This window comes from Anarhichas minor, unplaced genomic scaffold (genome assembly GCF_050575085.1).
Source record: "Anarhichas minor isolate MPS153535 unplaced genomic scaffold, ASM5057508v1 ptg000011l, whole genome shotgun sequence".
Lineage (NCBI taxonomy): Eukaryota > Metazoa > Chordata > Actinopteri > Perciformes > Anarhichadidae > Anarhichas > Anarhichas minor.
Window position 1 is genome coordinate 11,619,824 of NW_027466457.1, and position 17,245 is coordinate 11,637,068.

At 42.5% G+C, this 17,245-nt stretch overlaps 1 protein-coding gene across 1 annotated transcript; it reads left to right on the top strand.

The window, feature by feature from the left end:
• The first annotated feature begins 536 nt into the window (after positions 1-536).
• On the top strand, positions 537-15,280 carry tead4 (TEA domain transcription factor 4). The gene is made up of 10 exons (XM_076089972.1): positions 537-602; positions 1,718-1,780; positions 3,207-3,341; positions 3,718-3,761; positions 4,029-4,090; positions 4,287-4,417; positions 5,124-5,297; positions 11,160-11,300; positions 12,829-12,981; positions 15,167-15,280. Exons 3-10 carry the CDS (start codon positions 3,240-3,242, stop codon positions 15,278-15,280), a joined length of 921 nt encoding a protein of 306 aa, XP_075946087.1. The 5' UTR covers positions 537-602; positions 1,718-1,780; positions 3,207-3,239.
• The last annotated feature ends 1,965 nt before the right edge of the window (positions 15,281-17,245 follow it).

The window sequence follows — 17,245 nt, forward strand, 5'->3', positions numbered from 1 at the left end:
ATAGCTTTCTCCTGGGTGAAAGTGGGTTTGCTTGACCCTTCCAAGGCAAGGCAAGTTTATTTGTATAGCACATTTCAACAACAAGGCAATTGAAAGTGCTTCACATAAAACCATTAAAAGCATTAAAACATAAGGCAAAAGTAAGATTTAAAAACTATTAAGGACATTCATTGAAACATTAAAAACAGTCATTAAAACACAAAAAAGCAGTGTAAGAAATAAAATACAGTAGTAAAATGCAGAAATGCAGAAAATTGATTAATATCCTTTAATCTGGTTCAATTAAAGGCAGCAGCAAACAGAAAAGTCTTCAATCATCCAAGGGATGAGCTAGTTGAAATTATACATTTCCTACGAACGCTTAAGGGTGTCTTGAAGTGTCTGTTTAATGTTACAATGATTCGGTGATACTGGCTGATACACAAGCCAACATGTTAATAATAACATAATAATATGAGTACTGGAACTTCATTTTTCCCACTTCAAGCACTGATGATACCAAATACTAAAATGCCTTTGTTTTCTGGTCCCTTACAGGACGAAATGAGTTGATTGCACGGTACATCAAACTTCGCACAGGGAAGACACGGACCAGAAAGCAGGTAAGTTCTCTGCAAATGTCATTTGAAGCAGCCCCTATTTTTGAACCCTTCCAGAAAAAGGCCTCCGCTGCTGAGTGATGCCCCGACACCCTGGGTACCCCCCCCCCCCCCCGGCTTCTCACCCCCTCCTACTTGGAGGGCTAGAGATTACGACTGATTTAGGGCCAGGGCCCAATGCACAGATGCTATAGGATCATGTGTCGGTGTTGGTTCTTCACCACCTCCTGGATCTGGTGCTTGTTAGAAGGGTAAAGAAGCTGGGGAATACGGGGATCGTGATGGGAGACTGAGGCGGGGGATTTGAAACTCTATCCTCACTATGGTATCTGATATGGATGGGCTGATGTATGGGCAGTGATGGATGTGGGGAGTAGCGGTCCCTGCTAAGTCACCTGGCAGACTCAGTGTGTGAATGAAAAGAGATGTGTGGAGATTTGAATAGGAAGGGGGGGGGGGGGGGGGCAGTGAAGGATTAGAAATGGATGGTGGGACAGGTTGGAGGGATAGAGGGACACCTGCTGATCCAACAACAGTAAATGATGACTGCTGTGTGGCAGTACAGCTTCTTAAAAAAGTAATATTTTGTTATTTTTATATTTCATAGCAGTATTTAAGTGGTGTGGCTCACATGGCCTGAAGGTGCTGCTTTAACCAGTGTATATAATTTTTGCCTAACAAGGTTATTTCAGATGTTTGGACTAGTCAGATGAGGATCATGAATATCAATATTTGAATTTCAGGCAAATTTCTTTTTTATATTTTTTATTTAGACCAAAGTGTGACCAACCACCAGACAGTCGGCGCCATTTTTAGATCCTATTCCCAGCTAAATGGCTTTATAATATTTGCTTATTCATTTTGTGATGGAAAAATGCTTGAATAATAAAACAAAGGAACACATACGGTACATTTGGCTGTGATGAGGCCACATGGACCAAAGGAATTTTAACCACATTGGCGAGGCCGGTAAATTTAAGCTCTTTTGAGCTTCAATCCATCTGTTCTCTAAACCTGCTCATTCAAGGCAACAGTGTTGACCACTAAGCCACACATTTTTGCTGGAAACATGCCGCATGAATGCGATGCTCATCTCTGCTGTGTTGTCTTTCCTTTAGGTCTCCAGTCACATCCAGGTTCTAGCCCGACGGAAGGCCAGGGAGATCCAGGTGAAGCTGAAGGTACGCTACGTGAGTCAACCTCTTTCTGCTCTTTTATATTCACTGAATGTGTTACGAAAGATTTAACAATTGCTTGTTTTTTAATGCACGTGTGAGGAAAGAAAGTTAAGGATATGTGGATTTGATCAAATCACTTATTGTAATCTCCATGTGTCTGACCTGCACAGATTTGCTTGTGCTCACTGCCAGAGGAGGAAAAAGGTCATAGCTGAGTTAAGGGTGTGATTAGTATGTTGCATTTTTAAAACATATTATTTGATTTTATTTAAGTTGAGCAGCAGCAGGTGGAAAGAGGGTTAACACGTTATTACTCTATATTATTCCCTCTTACAATGAAGTTTCATGTTTTGGCCCCTGCGCTGCCATGTCTTCACATCCCATTAACACAAAGGTACAAACAATTGGCTATTTTAATTGCACCCTCTAATTGATGCTGGTTTTAAATGGCATGCTGACACATTTCGATGAAATGTGAACATATTTCAGGGGGCCTGAGGCTTAGTGTGCACGATTATGAACAAGATGAACCAAACGCAATTGTCAGGAAGCAAATGAATCCCTGCATTATTCATTCCAAGTATTACCAGTACCGCAATAAAAGTTCTCCTGTGTGGTACGCTGAGAGCTCACACATCCCTGTCCCCCCAGTACTTTCTCAGTTTACATTACTCGTACACGTACTCCCGCATACTCGCGGTTGCAGCAGGCAACTGGACTCTCCCTCACCTTGGATGGCAGCCATGAGGGTTCAGCTGGCAGGGCCCGGCACTGGTCACAGGGTTGGCCTCTGTGACAGGCCTTTTTAAATAAGTCTTTGGTGTAACTGAGATCCCGACCACATGTACCCCACCATATTTCAGCTATGCCCTTGTGTTCGCCAGTTCTGGGAAGAAGAATGCACCCGGTGGCCTTGCCCATTAGGGCTGGGCGGCAAGTCCTTGTAGTCCTCTGTGGTTTGGAAACTGCTGAAGGAGTGGATTCAAAAACAAGAGGTGTATCACTTTACAGTGTTGCACAGGAAGGGCAATTTTGTAGCTATCTCACTATTTTAAACTAAATGCTATTTAGAAGTTTTGATGCACTTATTAGCATATAAACATACCAGCCTTTTCCCTGCCTCGTCTTCCAGTATGACCTCCAACAGAAGCTAGTTGTCATCACTGGCTTGCCCCTGCCAAAGCAATAAACTTAACTCTTGACCCAAAGGCCCTTGACTGTAATATCACCTTCTCTTCAGTTCTCTGCCTGGCAGGGATTCATCGATGATGCAAGCTGGCCTCGATGCTTCATTTCCCTTTTTAGGGCTCTGCTTGTGTTACCGGGGAAGTGGGGCGGCGACTTAAATGGAGTCTGATGAGTGCTCTCCCTTTGGGTAACTGTCTGTTTGTCTCGCTCTCTGGCCCCCCCCCCCCCCCCCCCCCCATAGGACCAGGTTGCCAAAGACAAGGCCCTGCAGAGTATGGCCACGATGTCCTCAGCCCAGATCATCTCCCCCATGGCTTTCCAGAACAAGATGGCTCTCCAGGGCCTGTCTAGGCCGGCTTATCCCACTGCTGGTGGGGTGAGTCCCTTACCAGCATCCCCTACGCCATCTTATTCAGATTGGCTTGAAAGGCGGAGCAGTTGCCACGTCTAATGAAACCATGCCTTTGACTTCATCCCAAAGTCTGTGGTTTGATAATTGTGGCCAATTAACAGTATTTTTCATCACCCGTTCGCCTGTAATATGTCCATTTATTTCCCTGGATGTTGGTTAGTTTTATCTTGAGACTCTTTGTAAATTCAGTTTGTCTGAATTCTAGACATTTGAGACTCTTCTTCCTGTAAGAAACTGCTCGGTTGTTCTGGTTTGAAAAGCAGAATACACAAGTCATATGTGATAATTAGTTTCAAGGTGGAACTGTGTAATATAGTTTTTTATTTGTTTTCCCTCACAGTTTTGGCACGGGGCACTTCCAGGACAGCCGGGAGGCCACGAAGAGTGAGTCAATCATTCTTCTCTGTAGTGCTACAGTGTCCCATCAGTGATTTCTCATGTGATCGGCTTAATAACCATCAGATAAATTTCAGTATGAAACATATCAGTACAATTATAAAGAAAAGTCTTCAGCTGTCTGACATTCAGCATACCACTCTGCCCCCTGTGTCTTTAGAGGTCACGCGGTCCAATTAGTACATGAGATGGGGTCATGAGGCCGAGCCGGTGCATAACATGCCTCTCCCTCTCTTGTCTGTCCCGTCTCTCCAGCATTAAGCCCTTCTCCCAGCAGAGTTACGCCATGCAAGCGTCCGGCCCGACCCCAATAACAGGTGGGTGCTCTTTCTCCACCCTGCTGTGTTGACAGACGGCTGTCGTGCCGGGAAAGTGACGAGACAACCCGGCTCGTGATGAAGAGCTTGCACAGAGCTCAGAGAAATACCTGCAAATATCACAGCATTTCCTTTTTTAAAGTTTAACATGTTTGCACTCAAACCGCACATTTACACACTGCCCTCTTGTCCGCAGGTTATGAGAGCACAGCAGGGCTGTCAATGTCTCCCGGTACCCCCCCCTGGCAGGGTAGATGTATTGCCAGCTCCAAGCTGCGAATGCTGGAGTTCTCCGCCTTCCTGGAGCAACCTCAGGACCCAGAGAATGTGAGTAGACGAGAGGGGGTATAACTTTGTTAGGTTTTTTACTCTCAACACAAAAATGTATTTCATTTCTCGATGTATTTTCTATCACTATAGTTCTTATCCATCAGGAAGTCTAATCGACAGGTGCCTGATCATCTGCAAAACTTGGCTTTTGAGCCAGCTTGTGGCAACAAGACTCCAATTAAGAAATAGCTTTTATAATACAATCAATGACTGTTTCGCTACTCTAGTTCTGATTCACACTTTGTATCTTTTATTGTGTGTGTTGCCATGTAAGGCAATATTTTACACACCCTTAGAAAAATACTCTGGCACTTTGGCACAGAGCGGTTTGAAATAAAAACCTATAAATTCATGTCACAGATTTCGAGGGAAAGACTGGATATTATGGTTTAATACTTGCAGTTCCTGGTGTGTATGACAGTAACTCATAACGATCAGAAGATAATCTGTATAAACACACAAATTAAATACACACCAGCACATCACAAGTTTATGAATAGGACGAGTGGAAGGAAAAGGGTGGGACCCTTGAGACAGGTGATGGGATTTTACAATAAATATGTTTTAATGGAACAGCAGGCCCAAAGTAACAGATGTCCCGGAGCGCCCAACACTGCACCTGGCGTTGATGGCAATTTAGCAAACTGGACACTTGTCATTTTTGGCTCTGTTCATCTCCTGTTATGCACTTTTGTCTCCCCAGTTTAACAAGCACCTGTTTGTGCACATCGGCCAGTCCAACCCGAGCTACAGCGACGCCTATCTGGAGTCTGTGGACATCAGACAGATCTACGACAAGTTCCCAGAGAAGAAAGGAGGCCTGAAGGACCTGTTCGACAAAGGGCCACACAACGCTTTCTTTCTCGTCAAGTTCTGGGTAAAATATATTTGTGGGTTTTTTTAAAACCTTTTTTGAGTCAAGTTCAGATCAGTCCAATCCCATTCTGTTCCCTTTCATTTTTTTTAAATTAATTACAGCGGATAAATCGTTAATTTCAATTTAATACCCGTTTCACTTATGTAAAGCTCAGTCCTATACTCTGTGTGGTGTATGTTTCATACATCATAAGAGCTTATAATCCTCCTAGAGTCATGGCGGTGAAGTGAGAGTACAGTGAATACTCTTGTTAATGTTTTGTAGTACCTGTTGGCTGATAATGGCTTGGCGGTGTCAATTGTGTTGAGATAGTTTAAGCATTGGAGTTAAAGGAACTTAAGTGTGATTTAAAGCCAGATTCAAAGGAAAGGCATCGCTCCCATGACCTGATTGCTGGTTCATATGCCGGCAAAGAAGGCATTGCTGCTCAGCATGCATTAGGCGTTGGTGTATTTGTATATAACTGTGAGGGGAGTGAGTGTGAGTGTGAGTGTGAGTGTGTGTGTGTGTGTGTGTGTGTGTGTGTGTGTGTGTGTGTGTGTGTGTGTGTGTGAGATTGTGTGTGACAGCAGCCTTGGGGAGAGTGGCAGGTCTGATCTTTTACAAGAGGAAATGTGAGAGCAGGCACCTGTCTCGGCGCTATTAGACCCCCCCTCAAACTTATTTATAGATAAGCCCCCCCAAAACACACACGCACGCACAGACAAGATGCAGACTAAGGAATGATGACAGATGGAGGAGAATGTGTCATATCGTTGAAAACAGAAGAAATATGTAAACTGACAACCTATAAATGGGCATTAAAGAAGAGATCAGAGCGAGAGACGGACACAGAAGGGGAGTGCAAGTGGAATTGTGCATCTCAGCTGATCGGGCCACCTTGCCTTACCTCAGGACAAGACCTTTCCTATTTGTGTCAAGCACAGCACGTACACACTTTCAAACCCTCTTTACCTCATGGACACCTCTCTCTGTATGTGTAGAGAGAGACGCTTTATTAAAGTGACTATTATTTTAAATCTATTCAAAAGTTTTGCTACTTTTTACTATGATGGCATTTTAGTTTTACATTGGAGGTGAGGGATAAGCATGATAAGAGAGTAAAAGTACATTTACTTTAGAATCTCCACTTGTTAAAATCAATGTGCTGGGATTACCAAGTAATGTTGTCACAAAGTAAGTCAGAGAATCACTGAACAAACCATACAGTTAGAGCTACTAGAGCTGCTGAGCTACTTCCTTGTACATGAAGAGCTTAATTGGAGACTTCAATCATAATGTCTGAGATATATGATCACTAACTAAATACTTACAGCATAGTCACCGATTGCCCAAAACAAGGATTGGCTCAACAAAAGAAGTCAAAGCATAATTGATAGAAAATACAAGACAATAAAACACTATTTTGATTACTAAGTGATTTGCAGTGCAAGCACATTGGATTGATGACCCTTTATAACTAAAGGCGAGAAAATAACAACCTGTGCACAACCTTTGCTTGTGGTTTAAAACGTCTTATCTGTACTTGGAAACTCCTTCAGTTTAGTAATCCCTGTCCTCAAAATTCTTGTCTTGCAGCGTCACAGATAAGAGACGGTGAGGTAATAATGGATGTCAAGCACTTTGGTGTTCAAAATAAAAATGTACAATTTTGACTTTTTGCACATAGAAAAATGTACAATTAAGACATATAGAATTGTAAAAATAAATAAACATTATAGATAGCTACTATCTTAATACAAAGGACAAAACGAACCATTTCTTGCCTCTTTGTTCTATTCTCCAACTTAAACTTTATTTTATCGTCACATACATGAAAGCGAATGAAAGCCAAAACAGGATCTCACTCATATTAAATTCATCGACAAGCACAGACCTAGAAAAGGACCCAAACAGGTAGAATTGTATGAATGGGCATGAATGAGTGTTCTCTGGGACCATCTACTGTGGGGACCTGCCAGTATGGTGCACAGTATTAATGTTCCTCTCTACTATGGGTGGAGGTAAGTCTGGGCGTAAATAAACTCATGTTTTGAAGTAGAAAGGACAAGTGCGGTCTGACTGAGCCTTGAGAGGTTGTCCGAGGTTAGGCATCGTGCCGATCATGCTCTCCGTCTACTATAACCTCCCACTCTAATACTGGGGCACTGGCAGGGCTGTTTCAGTAGCACCTGAGGCATGTACTGCAGAGCTGTTGTGCATACCAGGTGACCCAAACACATCCAGCCTCTAGGGATGAGCTGTTGCCACCACAGAATACCACAGTCAACAATGTTAGTCCCACTCTAGTGTTCAGTGATCAGATCAACGTGCCCCCCTGCCACAACAGAGTCCAAATCTGACACACAAGGTTGAGGAGAAGTCTCTAGATGGTTATTACGTTGAGTACCGCAGCGTTTTGCAGGTCTGAAATGAAATGGCGCTCTGAACAGAAGATACAGAAGGTCGTTGTAGGTCTCTGCAACCTTCCGAAGTGATGTGTATCCTTTAACTAACGTGGTTCGGAGATGCTAATGGCGGACAGAAGAGTGTCAAACCATCATCTTCACTACTACTGTGCAACATTGTAAAATAAAGTGGACCATCATTCTCGGATCCACTTTGTCAAAAATGTGTTGCGCCGAGGCCATCGGTGACTCGCACAGCAGATATATAGTCTTATGTAGCGTGAACTGCTGTGGTTCAGAGTGCCGAAGACTGTGAATGTCAAGTTCAAAGTGTTGCCTTGCAATCTCATGCCGCCAGGTGGCTTTGTACGCATAACATGTCCCCTCTCACATGTTTGACTGCCACATTATTTATTGTAGAGAGATAAAAGACATTGGTGAGTGACACCATTTTGGAAGAAGTCTTCTCCAGTCCTTTGAAGGAGCAGCTGGTCAAGCCGTGGCATTTGATTCAGGAGTGAGGGGGAAGGAGGGGGATGAGTAGCCACTCCATATATCATAAAGAAACAGCAAAAGATAGAAATAGGGACATAGGGATGGACATATGGCAGGAGGAACGGCAGGGGGCCATGTAAGCAACAAGTCATTCATCAATGAAATACTCCTAATTCATGTCACGGCCTTGTTGAGTCCAAACAGTTATGACATATGCACGCTTATAACACTGCCAGTCTCAGTCTGTTCATCTTATCGTATCCGAAGGGGCTCCTCCAATTCTCAAGGCATCCGTGACAAAACACAGAAACGCTACAAGTCAGCTGGTCATTTCAAAGCCCGTATACTGAAAAAGAACACCGTGCTCTCGGCCATGAAAATAAGCAAAATGAAATCCTCGACACATCTGAAAATACGATAATCTTGTTTTACGCCATTGTCAAAGACAGGAAGAGCCTATTTGATGTAGTCGCAGTGGGACAACCGCGTGGTAGGTCATGACTTGGGGGTTTGCTGAGGCGCGGGTTGGCATGGTGACGGTGACAGGCGGCTGGCCCACCTCCAAAGCTATGGCATTCTAGATTGAATTTCCAGCAAATCCCCCTGTCGGCTGCTGGCTGCCCTGCCCCGCTCCCCACCTTCCTCCTCACCCTCTCAGCGCCCGTGGCCCTGTCCTAACGGATTGTCTCGCGCCTTTGAAGTGCGGAGGGAATCCGATTTGAGCCGGCTCTGCTAAATTGTTACACAGCCAGCCTGCCCACCGTGATCTAATCAGCCAATTGCACGCTGCTGATTGTAATTGGATGAATTCCCTCGCAGGCTGTTAGGGAAGCAGGGAATGGCGGTTTGGGGAGGGTCACTAGGCCCAAGGGATGAAGACAAATAGAGGAATTACATGAGCCAGGGATGAAGATGAACGGCGTGATGAAGACATGAGAGGAGGCTGAGCGGTGTCTCAATGGCCCATTAGGAGACAAGAGCCCGACAGGGGAAAAGGTAAAACAGCCCAGCTGTCTGACGGAGGAAACGACACCTCAGTCTGATCCAAAATCAGATTATATGCTACTTGCCTTGATTCAAACTTGAACTAGTGGGATCAGCGATAGGTGAATCTGCATCCACATGAGGATGAGGAAACTTGACTCTACGCTACCTTTAAATTCATTGTTAACTATTTTTCCAGCCAAACTGAGGTACAAAATACGAGTCATGCCAAATGGTTACAGCTCCCCGTGTTTACGGAGCTACAGAGGACTGTGGCTCCTCACACACCTCCCTCCACACTAAAAGTTGCAGATTGATTTACGGATAGATGTCATGGTGTTCTTGGTTGAAATTGATTGATGCTATAGCTTGTGTAAGCTCACATCACGTTTTTGTTTTACAGGAAGAAACAGTGAATGGATTTTGATATAAAAATATGAAGAAATATTCTTTTGCATATATTATTAAATATGTACAAAATATGACTGTGGATGTGAATTTAAGGGTTTAAAAAAGGTATTTTTCATTTCACCTTGACTGTGAATATCTAAAAAAAAAAAATATTATTGTCTTGCAAGACGTGCACACAAAGAGAAGCACAGCACCTTGTGAATCTAGGCAGTGGTAGCCAACACGGTGCCCGCGGGCACCCTGTCGCCCGCAGGGACCACGTGAGTCGCCCGCAAGACAAAAATAGCACTAGTCATTATGGAGCTCCGTCTAAAATTGTAGTTGCTGTTCTTTTTTAATCAAAAACGCTTGCAGAGAGTTAAGAGAGTTGGGTACCCGGAGGCGCACGGCGGACAGCCAGGACGAGGCTGCTGCACCGCACTAGGTTTTCAGGTTCTGAATGGCGGGCGCATCCCGTTGGTGCCAGACGCGCGCCGCGAGTGCACCCCGTCGTCAGGTCCGTATTTCCTCGGAACAGGCCGCGGGGCAACAACTCAGGGGTGGCGGGGGTAGAGGCGAGGCAACGCAATCCGACCGAAAAGGCCCAGACTAGAGGTTTGAACGCGGGCGCCCGAAAACACTCGCGCGCCTCGGAGGGTTGGATCCCCCGCTCGGCTATAGACAAGACTGGTTACTAGTTTCTTCGTTGAGAAAAAGGTACCATTGGAAAAGCTGGTGTCGGTGACTACAGACAGGGCTCCCGCGATGACGGGCCGGCATGCAGGCTTCATTGCGCAATGCAAAGGTGACCCAGACTTCGCAAAATGTCTACATTACCACTGGATCATTCACCAGCAGGCGCTATGTGCAAAAGTAACCGGCTTTGATCATGTGATGATACAAAAATATCAGAGATGTGATACCTCTGACTTTCAAATGTTGAAACAGATTAACAGAAATAAAAGTTGCATGTTTAAATATGTATGTCTAGCTATACCATCATTGTTGTGGAAATCATTATTAATAATTATTGTGAGGAATAATTAACTGACATGTGATCAAACAGTCTCTTCACATATATTATTATTATTATTATTAAGGTGATCTGTGCAATTTTGTTATTCAGGAAGTTCGTATCAAATAAGTAGCCCTTCGTCCTACTCGGTACCCTTGAAGTAGCTCTCAGTTTAAAAAAGGTTGGTGACCCCTGATCTAGAGGCTGGATTTGACAGTGCTATACTGGGTCAACAAGGATCTGGCCAGTAGATGCCTCTTGGCTTTGCAGAGAATCACCCTCGAGCTTTGTTGAGCTGTTACACTCTTGGTGATGTGTCTTTGTCGGACTGACACACATGACACCTTAATATCCACATATGTGAAAGTAGAACCTGATATTTTGTTATAGATTATGGATCTAGGCCTTCATATCCTTGAGGTTTTAGATGCTAAGTGTGGAGCAGGCCAGTGTGTAGTGTAGCGCAAATGTCTTCAGGTAAATGGGGGCAGTAAGTCCTCATACATACACCACCTGGCTGCAATCATGGTTCCTTTTGGGTGTGTATTGGCATTAGTTGATCCTGACATGTGATCTGTTTCGTCCCTCTAGGCGGACCTCAGTATAAACCTGCAGGATGACAGCAGCTTCTTCTATGGTGTTTCCAGTCAGTACGAGAGCTCTGAGAACATGATTATCACCTCATCCACCAAAGTCTGCTCCTTTGGCAAGCAGGTGGTGGAGAAAGTGGAGGTAAGACAAGGACACTGGGGGTTATCAAGCTCATTTTGTAAACTTTAACTAGAGTATGCCTCTATGTCAGGCACGTTTATTAGCTCTCCAACCATTTCTCATAATTTCTGACATTGGAGAGAAGGCAAACTTTGATGATTTTTCTTTAAGCAATCCTACTTGTGTTTGCAGTCGAAGGGCAGCAGCATTTACGTACATAGCAGAAACTTGTACATTGACTTTATCTGTTCTTTGAGTGGGCAACATTTTGACTAACAAGGATGACATTTTCCCTTTACCTTTTCAGTTTTATCTCTTCCAAGTGTACAGCAATATACTGCTGCCTAGCCATCATATGTCCAGATGAGAGAAACTCACAGATATGCTCATCTATGTCACCTTGTGATTGTTTGCTCGCTATTTTACCCTGGGTTTTGCTTTTAAGTGTAACTCAACACTAGACTTTGGATGGAGGAAAAAGGAGCAATGCTGGCCTAAAGGATCAAATTAGAAAGAGTACTGAGAGAGTCTTACAAAGAGAGTTATTCTTTTTGAATCCTGAGTTGCATCTACAATGTTAAAAAGTGTAATTCATGTTGTGTTTAGATGACAAACTATAATATTTTCATAAAAAATATATTAAATTTCAAGGCAGTAACAAGACAGTGCTTTCGATAGAGTTAATTCCGGGTTTCGGGTCTCTAATAATTCATCTAAATTTGATTTAAACTTGGATTAATTATAAATACAGAAAACACAGCATATTGAATTCTTTAATTAGACTGCTTTTTTACGGCAGGCACAGTGACCAGTCTCATTATAGTGTGCGTATAAAGGCAGTAGCATGCATTGTCAGTATGAGGTTGTCAAACTTTTCCGGATAGTACAGCTCCCACAAGTATCAACAGGAAACTAAACACCGTATGTGGCTACAGTTAAAGAAGATTGCATCACTGATTGCTCAATAGATGCGTAATATTTTAACATTAGGTCATGACCAAGTCAAAAACCACCATTACCACCCAGAGGAGTGAATAACTGCTTCTGGTGGAGATGCATTCCAGTCAATTGCCACTGATCTGTGGTCAGGAAACTGACGTGATTAACAAATCTCCCCAGCATGACTAACAGTTAAGCTTCCCGTTAACTAGACACAATAGTGGCCCTGCCCCCACCTGCTTCTGATGGATTGTACAATATAAACACACACACACACACACACATCCCTAGGAAGAGCCATCTGCCTCAGTCGACCACATGATGATATTTAATGGCTTCATGATTTGATTACTGTTGTCACAAGAAATATGTTTATTGTCATATCTGGCATGCCATATGCTGCATTAAGTATATTATATTACAGCTTATCACATAGATGTTCACATTCAATGGATCCAATTGCGTTTCAGTGGAATATGTATCCCTATTGTTTTACAATAGATTTCACATTTTGTCCTTTTAATGTGTTTTAAATTCTCTTTGCACATGGTATATGTCCTCATATGTTGGACTGCACGCTTTGATTGTGAATTGTATTTGTTTTTTCTAGACGGAGTATGCACGTTTTGAGAATGGACGCTACGTGTTTCGAATCCACCGTTCCCCTTTATGTGAATATATGATCAACTTTATCCACAAGCTTAAACACCTGCCGGAGAAGTACATGATGAACAGCGTACTGGAGAACTTCACTATCCTACAGGTATACTACTCATAGCAACCAGGGATATTCTGTAGCCTGAAAGTGTCAAAGCTGGGGATTACTCTTCTGGTATTATATACGATTTTTCAGTTATTCTGTTAAATATTAAAGTAATAATGTGATCGTTTGGAAAATATACAAAAACAACAACTCGTGGTTTTACAGGGGCTATATGCCGGACAAGACATCTGGTTTTGAGCCATGTTGTCACAAACACAGACTCTAACTGGGGAAAGAAATTCACGTCAGCCTCTGACTAGTAATCTGTCTGAGATATCAGAGATGATACTTCCCCGCAGTAGAAAAGAACCTCAGAAGTGTCAACAAACTGCAGATAAAGTTGCATCAAAATAAAATCTAACATTAACTCTAATAGAATCAAACCACCTAATTTATACACTGTTTATTTGTGTCACTTATTTCCGAGCAATTACAATAAAGTAACACAACAAAGAAGCCAATTTAGGTTATTTATCTTGTCTGACCACAAGATGTGTGAACACTCCAAAGTTGGAATAACAGCAAGTTTTCTGGTTCTTCCCATCCTGCCGACACATTTTCTTTTTAATTTTCAGAGGAAAAGAGCTAGCCTGGACATATCCATTTTCAGTATTTATGCTAAGCTAAGATAACTGGCTGCTGTCAGTAGCGTAATGTTTAACATACGGTATGAGAGTGGTATCAACCAACTGGTCTTACTCTTGGTAAGAAAGCAAATTAACATATTTCCCATAATGTTATAACTATTGCCAACACTTAATCACATTCACTGTTAGCAGAATGTATTAGGTCTGCTGCCGTAGTCTTGCTCAGAAAATTCTGCTTGAGCTGCAGAGAGGCATGACTTAGAGCTGACTTAGAATGTATTAGGATGCGAGTCATTGTCTGCAGCACATTCATGCGTTGAAAACACACATTGTCCATCATTCATATAGTTCTATTCATACCATTCTGAGGAGATAAAGCATACAGGACCACAAGGACGTTCAATATGTGGACTTCCTTTCAATTTCAAAGTGCTTTTTGCAGACATCCCACTGTCGTAAACGGTGTGAAACAGAGAACCTGCTCTTTAAACCCGCTCTCTAAAGGAACATGGAATATGGAATACTTCCGATGGGGTAACCTTGACAGACAGCTGGTGGAGTTTTTTCACTATGCCTATGAGCAGCGTTTCTTTATGGTTTCTTGCAGAGTTTAAATATTTCATCCATTCTACTGTAAATTGGACTTTTCTGAATGAGTCGGTGTGCTCCTTGGAGAGCGAACAGAGGGGAGAGGGAGGTGAATAGACTTAGAGTGTATCACCATAGTAACAAAGTGGTCCTCAACACCAGCGTTCAAAGGCATCGGTGTTCCTTCCATTGGCGGCTGCATTCCTTCTGGGCGAAGGGACAATGACCATATTGAGCCCACACTGACGACTAAATGGCAGCATGTCATTAGGTTTCTCAATGGGCTGATTTAGCTCATAATACCCATGAATGGCTCATAACCACACATACAGACATGCGCATACATAAAGGCAACAGATGGGTGCACTCACAGATTCCACTTGGCAAGGCTGAGCACAATGGATCGATACGCCTCATGTAATACGGTGTTCAATGCAACGTGCGATGAATTGATGGAGTTGTGTGCTAGTTTTATGCTTGTTGCGTCGCCACAATCCTCCCTGATGTGTAGATACAAATGACAGCCTTGCACATAGAAGAACATTTTGACCAGAGATCATGCATCATTAGTTATTTATTATTAGTTAGTAGTGAGTTATGTTATGTAGTGATTGGTGTCGAGCTACTGCGAAGAAGCAGCTGAATTGTGTTTGAGAGAAAGAAACTGAACCATATGCTGCTCTCATTAGATTTGAATTAAATGAACGTGTATTTCTGCTTGTCATTATTTTTCACATTTGAAAATGATTAAAGGCATGTCTAAACATACTTCATGCTTTAGCACTGCATTGGAAAGCCATGGCTCTAGCAAAACAACAAACACCTTGTTAAATAACACAAGTAAATGAAATTAATTTGATTTAAACCAACATGTTGGGCTGATATTAGGATTTTACTACCACATATTGGTCAATTATGTCGTCCAATGCCTCTATGATGGTAACCAAGGTGGGTTTTTAACCCCCCACAGTTTGACTGAGCAGTACCTTTTGTGTCTTCTTTGTCCACAGGTGGTGACAAACAGGGACACACTGGAAACCCTCCTGTGCATAGCCTACGTCTTCGAGGTGTCCACCAGTGAGCACGGCGCACAGCATCATATTTACAGGCTAGTCAAAGACTGACAAAGTCTCACAGTTGGAACTTACCTGCTCTAGGCCCATTGTAGCACCTCAGTGAGCAACAACACTAAACAATGGACTACTCCCTCCGTAAGCTTAAAGCTGAAACCATACAACTCGGTCAGAAGCCCAGAGAAACGCTGGCTCTGTCAGCATGCCCAGGAACACTATCACTGCTGAGGAAGAGGTGGATTTGGGATTGTGGAAGCTGAAACAGGCTTTGTGTGAAAAGTGGCAAATAAATTATAAAAAAAAAATAGAAGAGGACCATGATGCGCTGTGGTCTCTATACCAAAGGAGCCAAACAAGACCTGCATGAGAAAGTTGTCAATGGTGGTGTTTTTCATCTCATTTTACTAGTGCTTGTTTTTGATTTCAATTCTTTTAAACACATGCATGTGCAGGGGATGTTTGCTACAGAGGAGTTTGGCTGCCTCATGGTGCCACCTAGTGACTTAAATATAAATAACAGTGGGGAAAAATAATATAAGTAGACCGAGAATCCCTCCTTTGCACATCCATAAAATATCACTGTTTTTGTGCCAATAGTTAGTGTTATTTTAGAAATGATGTACAGTGCCACATCCATCTCCTCTAACCAGAGTTATGAAGATAAGAGGCTAAAATGATTTAAGAGAGCTATTGCATTTACTTTGTTTGATGTTTAATGTTAAATGTCTCTTGTATTGTCTTACTGTTTTTGATGAGAATGATCTGACTACAACAAAAGGCACATAATAACACTGCTAACTTGAACCTGACTTAGATCTGTAAGCTGATTACTGAGGTTGACTGTAACTGTAAGTTGCCCTGAAGTGTCAGATGAAAATACAGGTGTTTCTTACATAACTCCTCTGTTGCCGAGTTTTTTTGCATTCTGTTCAATTGTCTGCAGTATGTGGCGTATTCATAACGGTATAGATAATGTGCAGAGTATTGGATCATGTTAGCTCTGTCCTGTTTTTATAGTATAGTATCATTTAGGAAGGTTCTGTTTGTTGTGCTTCAGAGATGACAAATGTAAATATGTCCAGAGGTTTCTGCACATGGAATCCACTTTATTTTTTGAATGTGTTGTTGATGGGCAGTAAGGTCCCATATTGCAATGCAGAAATGTAATGAAGGAGCTGCTTGCAGCTGCAAAACATTAGAACTAATGGCAGATGGTGGCGCTTCAGCTCAAGGAAGACATCAGAAACCAAAAAGGTGAGTAGCTCCAACTTACAATTATTGTCAGTATTAATTCATCTGTTGATTATTTTGAATTTTTGACTATACAATTTAGAAAAGAAGAGAAATGCCACGCTGCCATCTGGTGGTTTTGAGACATCATTACTCTTTTCCTGTCCACATTAACTTCGAGCATTCAACCCAGTCTAAACGATTCACCATCTTAAATTGCTGATACTCAGGTTGGTTCTTTGACTTTAACATATCAACAAAAAAACTACACTCTTGCTTGGAGGCCACTAAATGCCAGTTCCCATATAATCCAGTTCCCATATAATCCTGGTTACACCAGTCTGTGTAACAAACCAAAGAAGAAATTCTGGTGTAAAGCTCCGCTAAAATTCAACTGGGGCACAGGCTAGATATTTTAGTGATTACTTTTTAAATACAGTAAAGACTTATTAGAATATTGTATATTCGATTTGGTAATAAAATGACAGAAAATCCATTTCAAAGAGGTTAACATATAATATGTAATCTGGCACCCCAACACGTTTTTTTAGTGGCAGCTCAGACTGATTTAATGCAATGGTATCCTCTCCAGTTGAATCTATTACTGTTTTCTATTTCAAACCATTTCTACAGAATAGTTTCCTCCTTAAATTGCAGCCCAGCACCTGAACTCCATGAGCTCTTTATGCAAAAAGGTTCTTTCAACTCGGTGTAAACTGAGAACGTGGCACAGCGATGGAGAGACAAGCTCACACAAGGTGAAAGAAATGGCCTAACAGGTGAAGC

Excerpts from the sequence above, each read along its gene's own strand:
- tead4 (XM_076089972.1), top strand. The coding sequence starts at position 3,240 with ATGGCCACGATGTCCTCAGCCCAGATCATCTCCCCCATGGCTTTCCAG. Across the intron at positions 3,762-4,028 it reads CAGCCGGGAGGCCACGAAGA|CATTAAGCCCTTCTCCCAGC; the intron begins GTGAGTCAATCA and ends CCGTCTCTCCAG. Across the intron at positions 11,301-12,828 it reads AGGTGGTGGAGAAAGTGGAG|ACGGAGTATGCACGTTTTGA; the intron begins GTAAGACAAGGA and ends TGTTTTTTCTAG.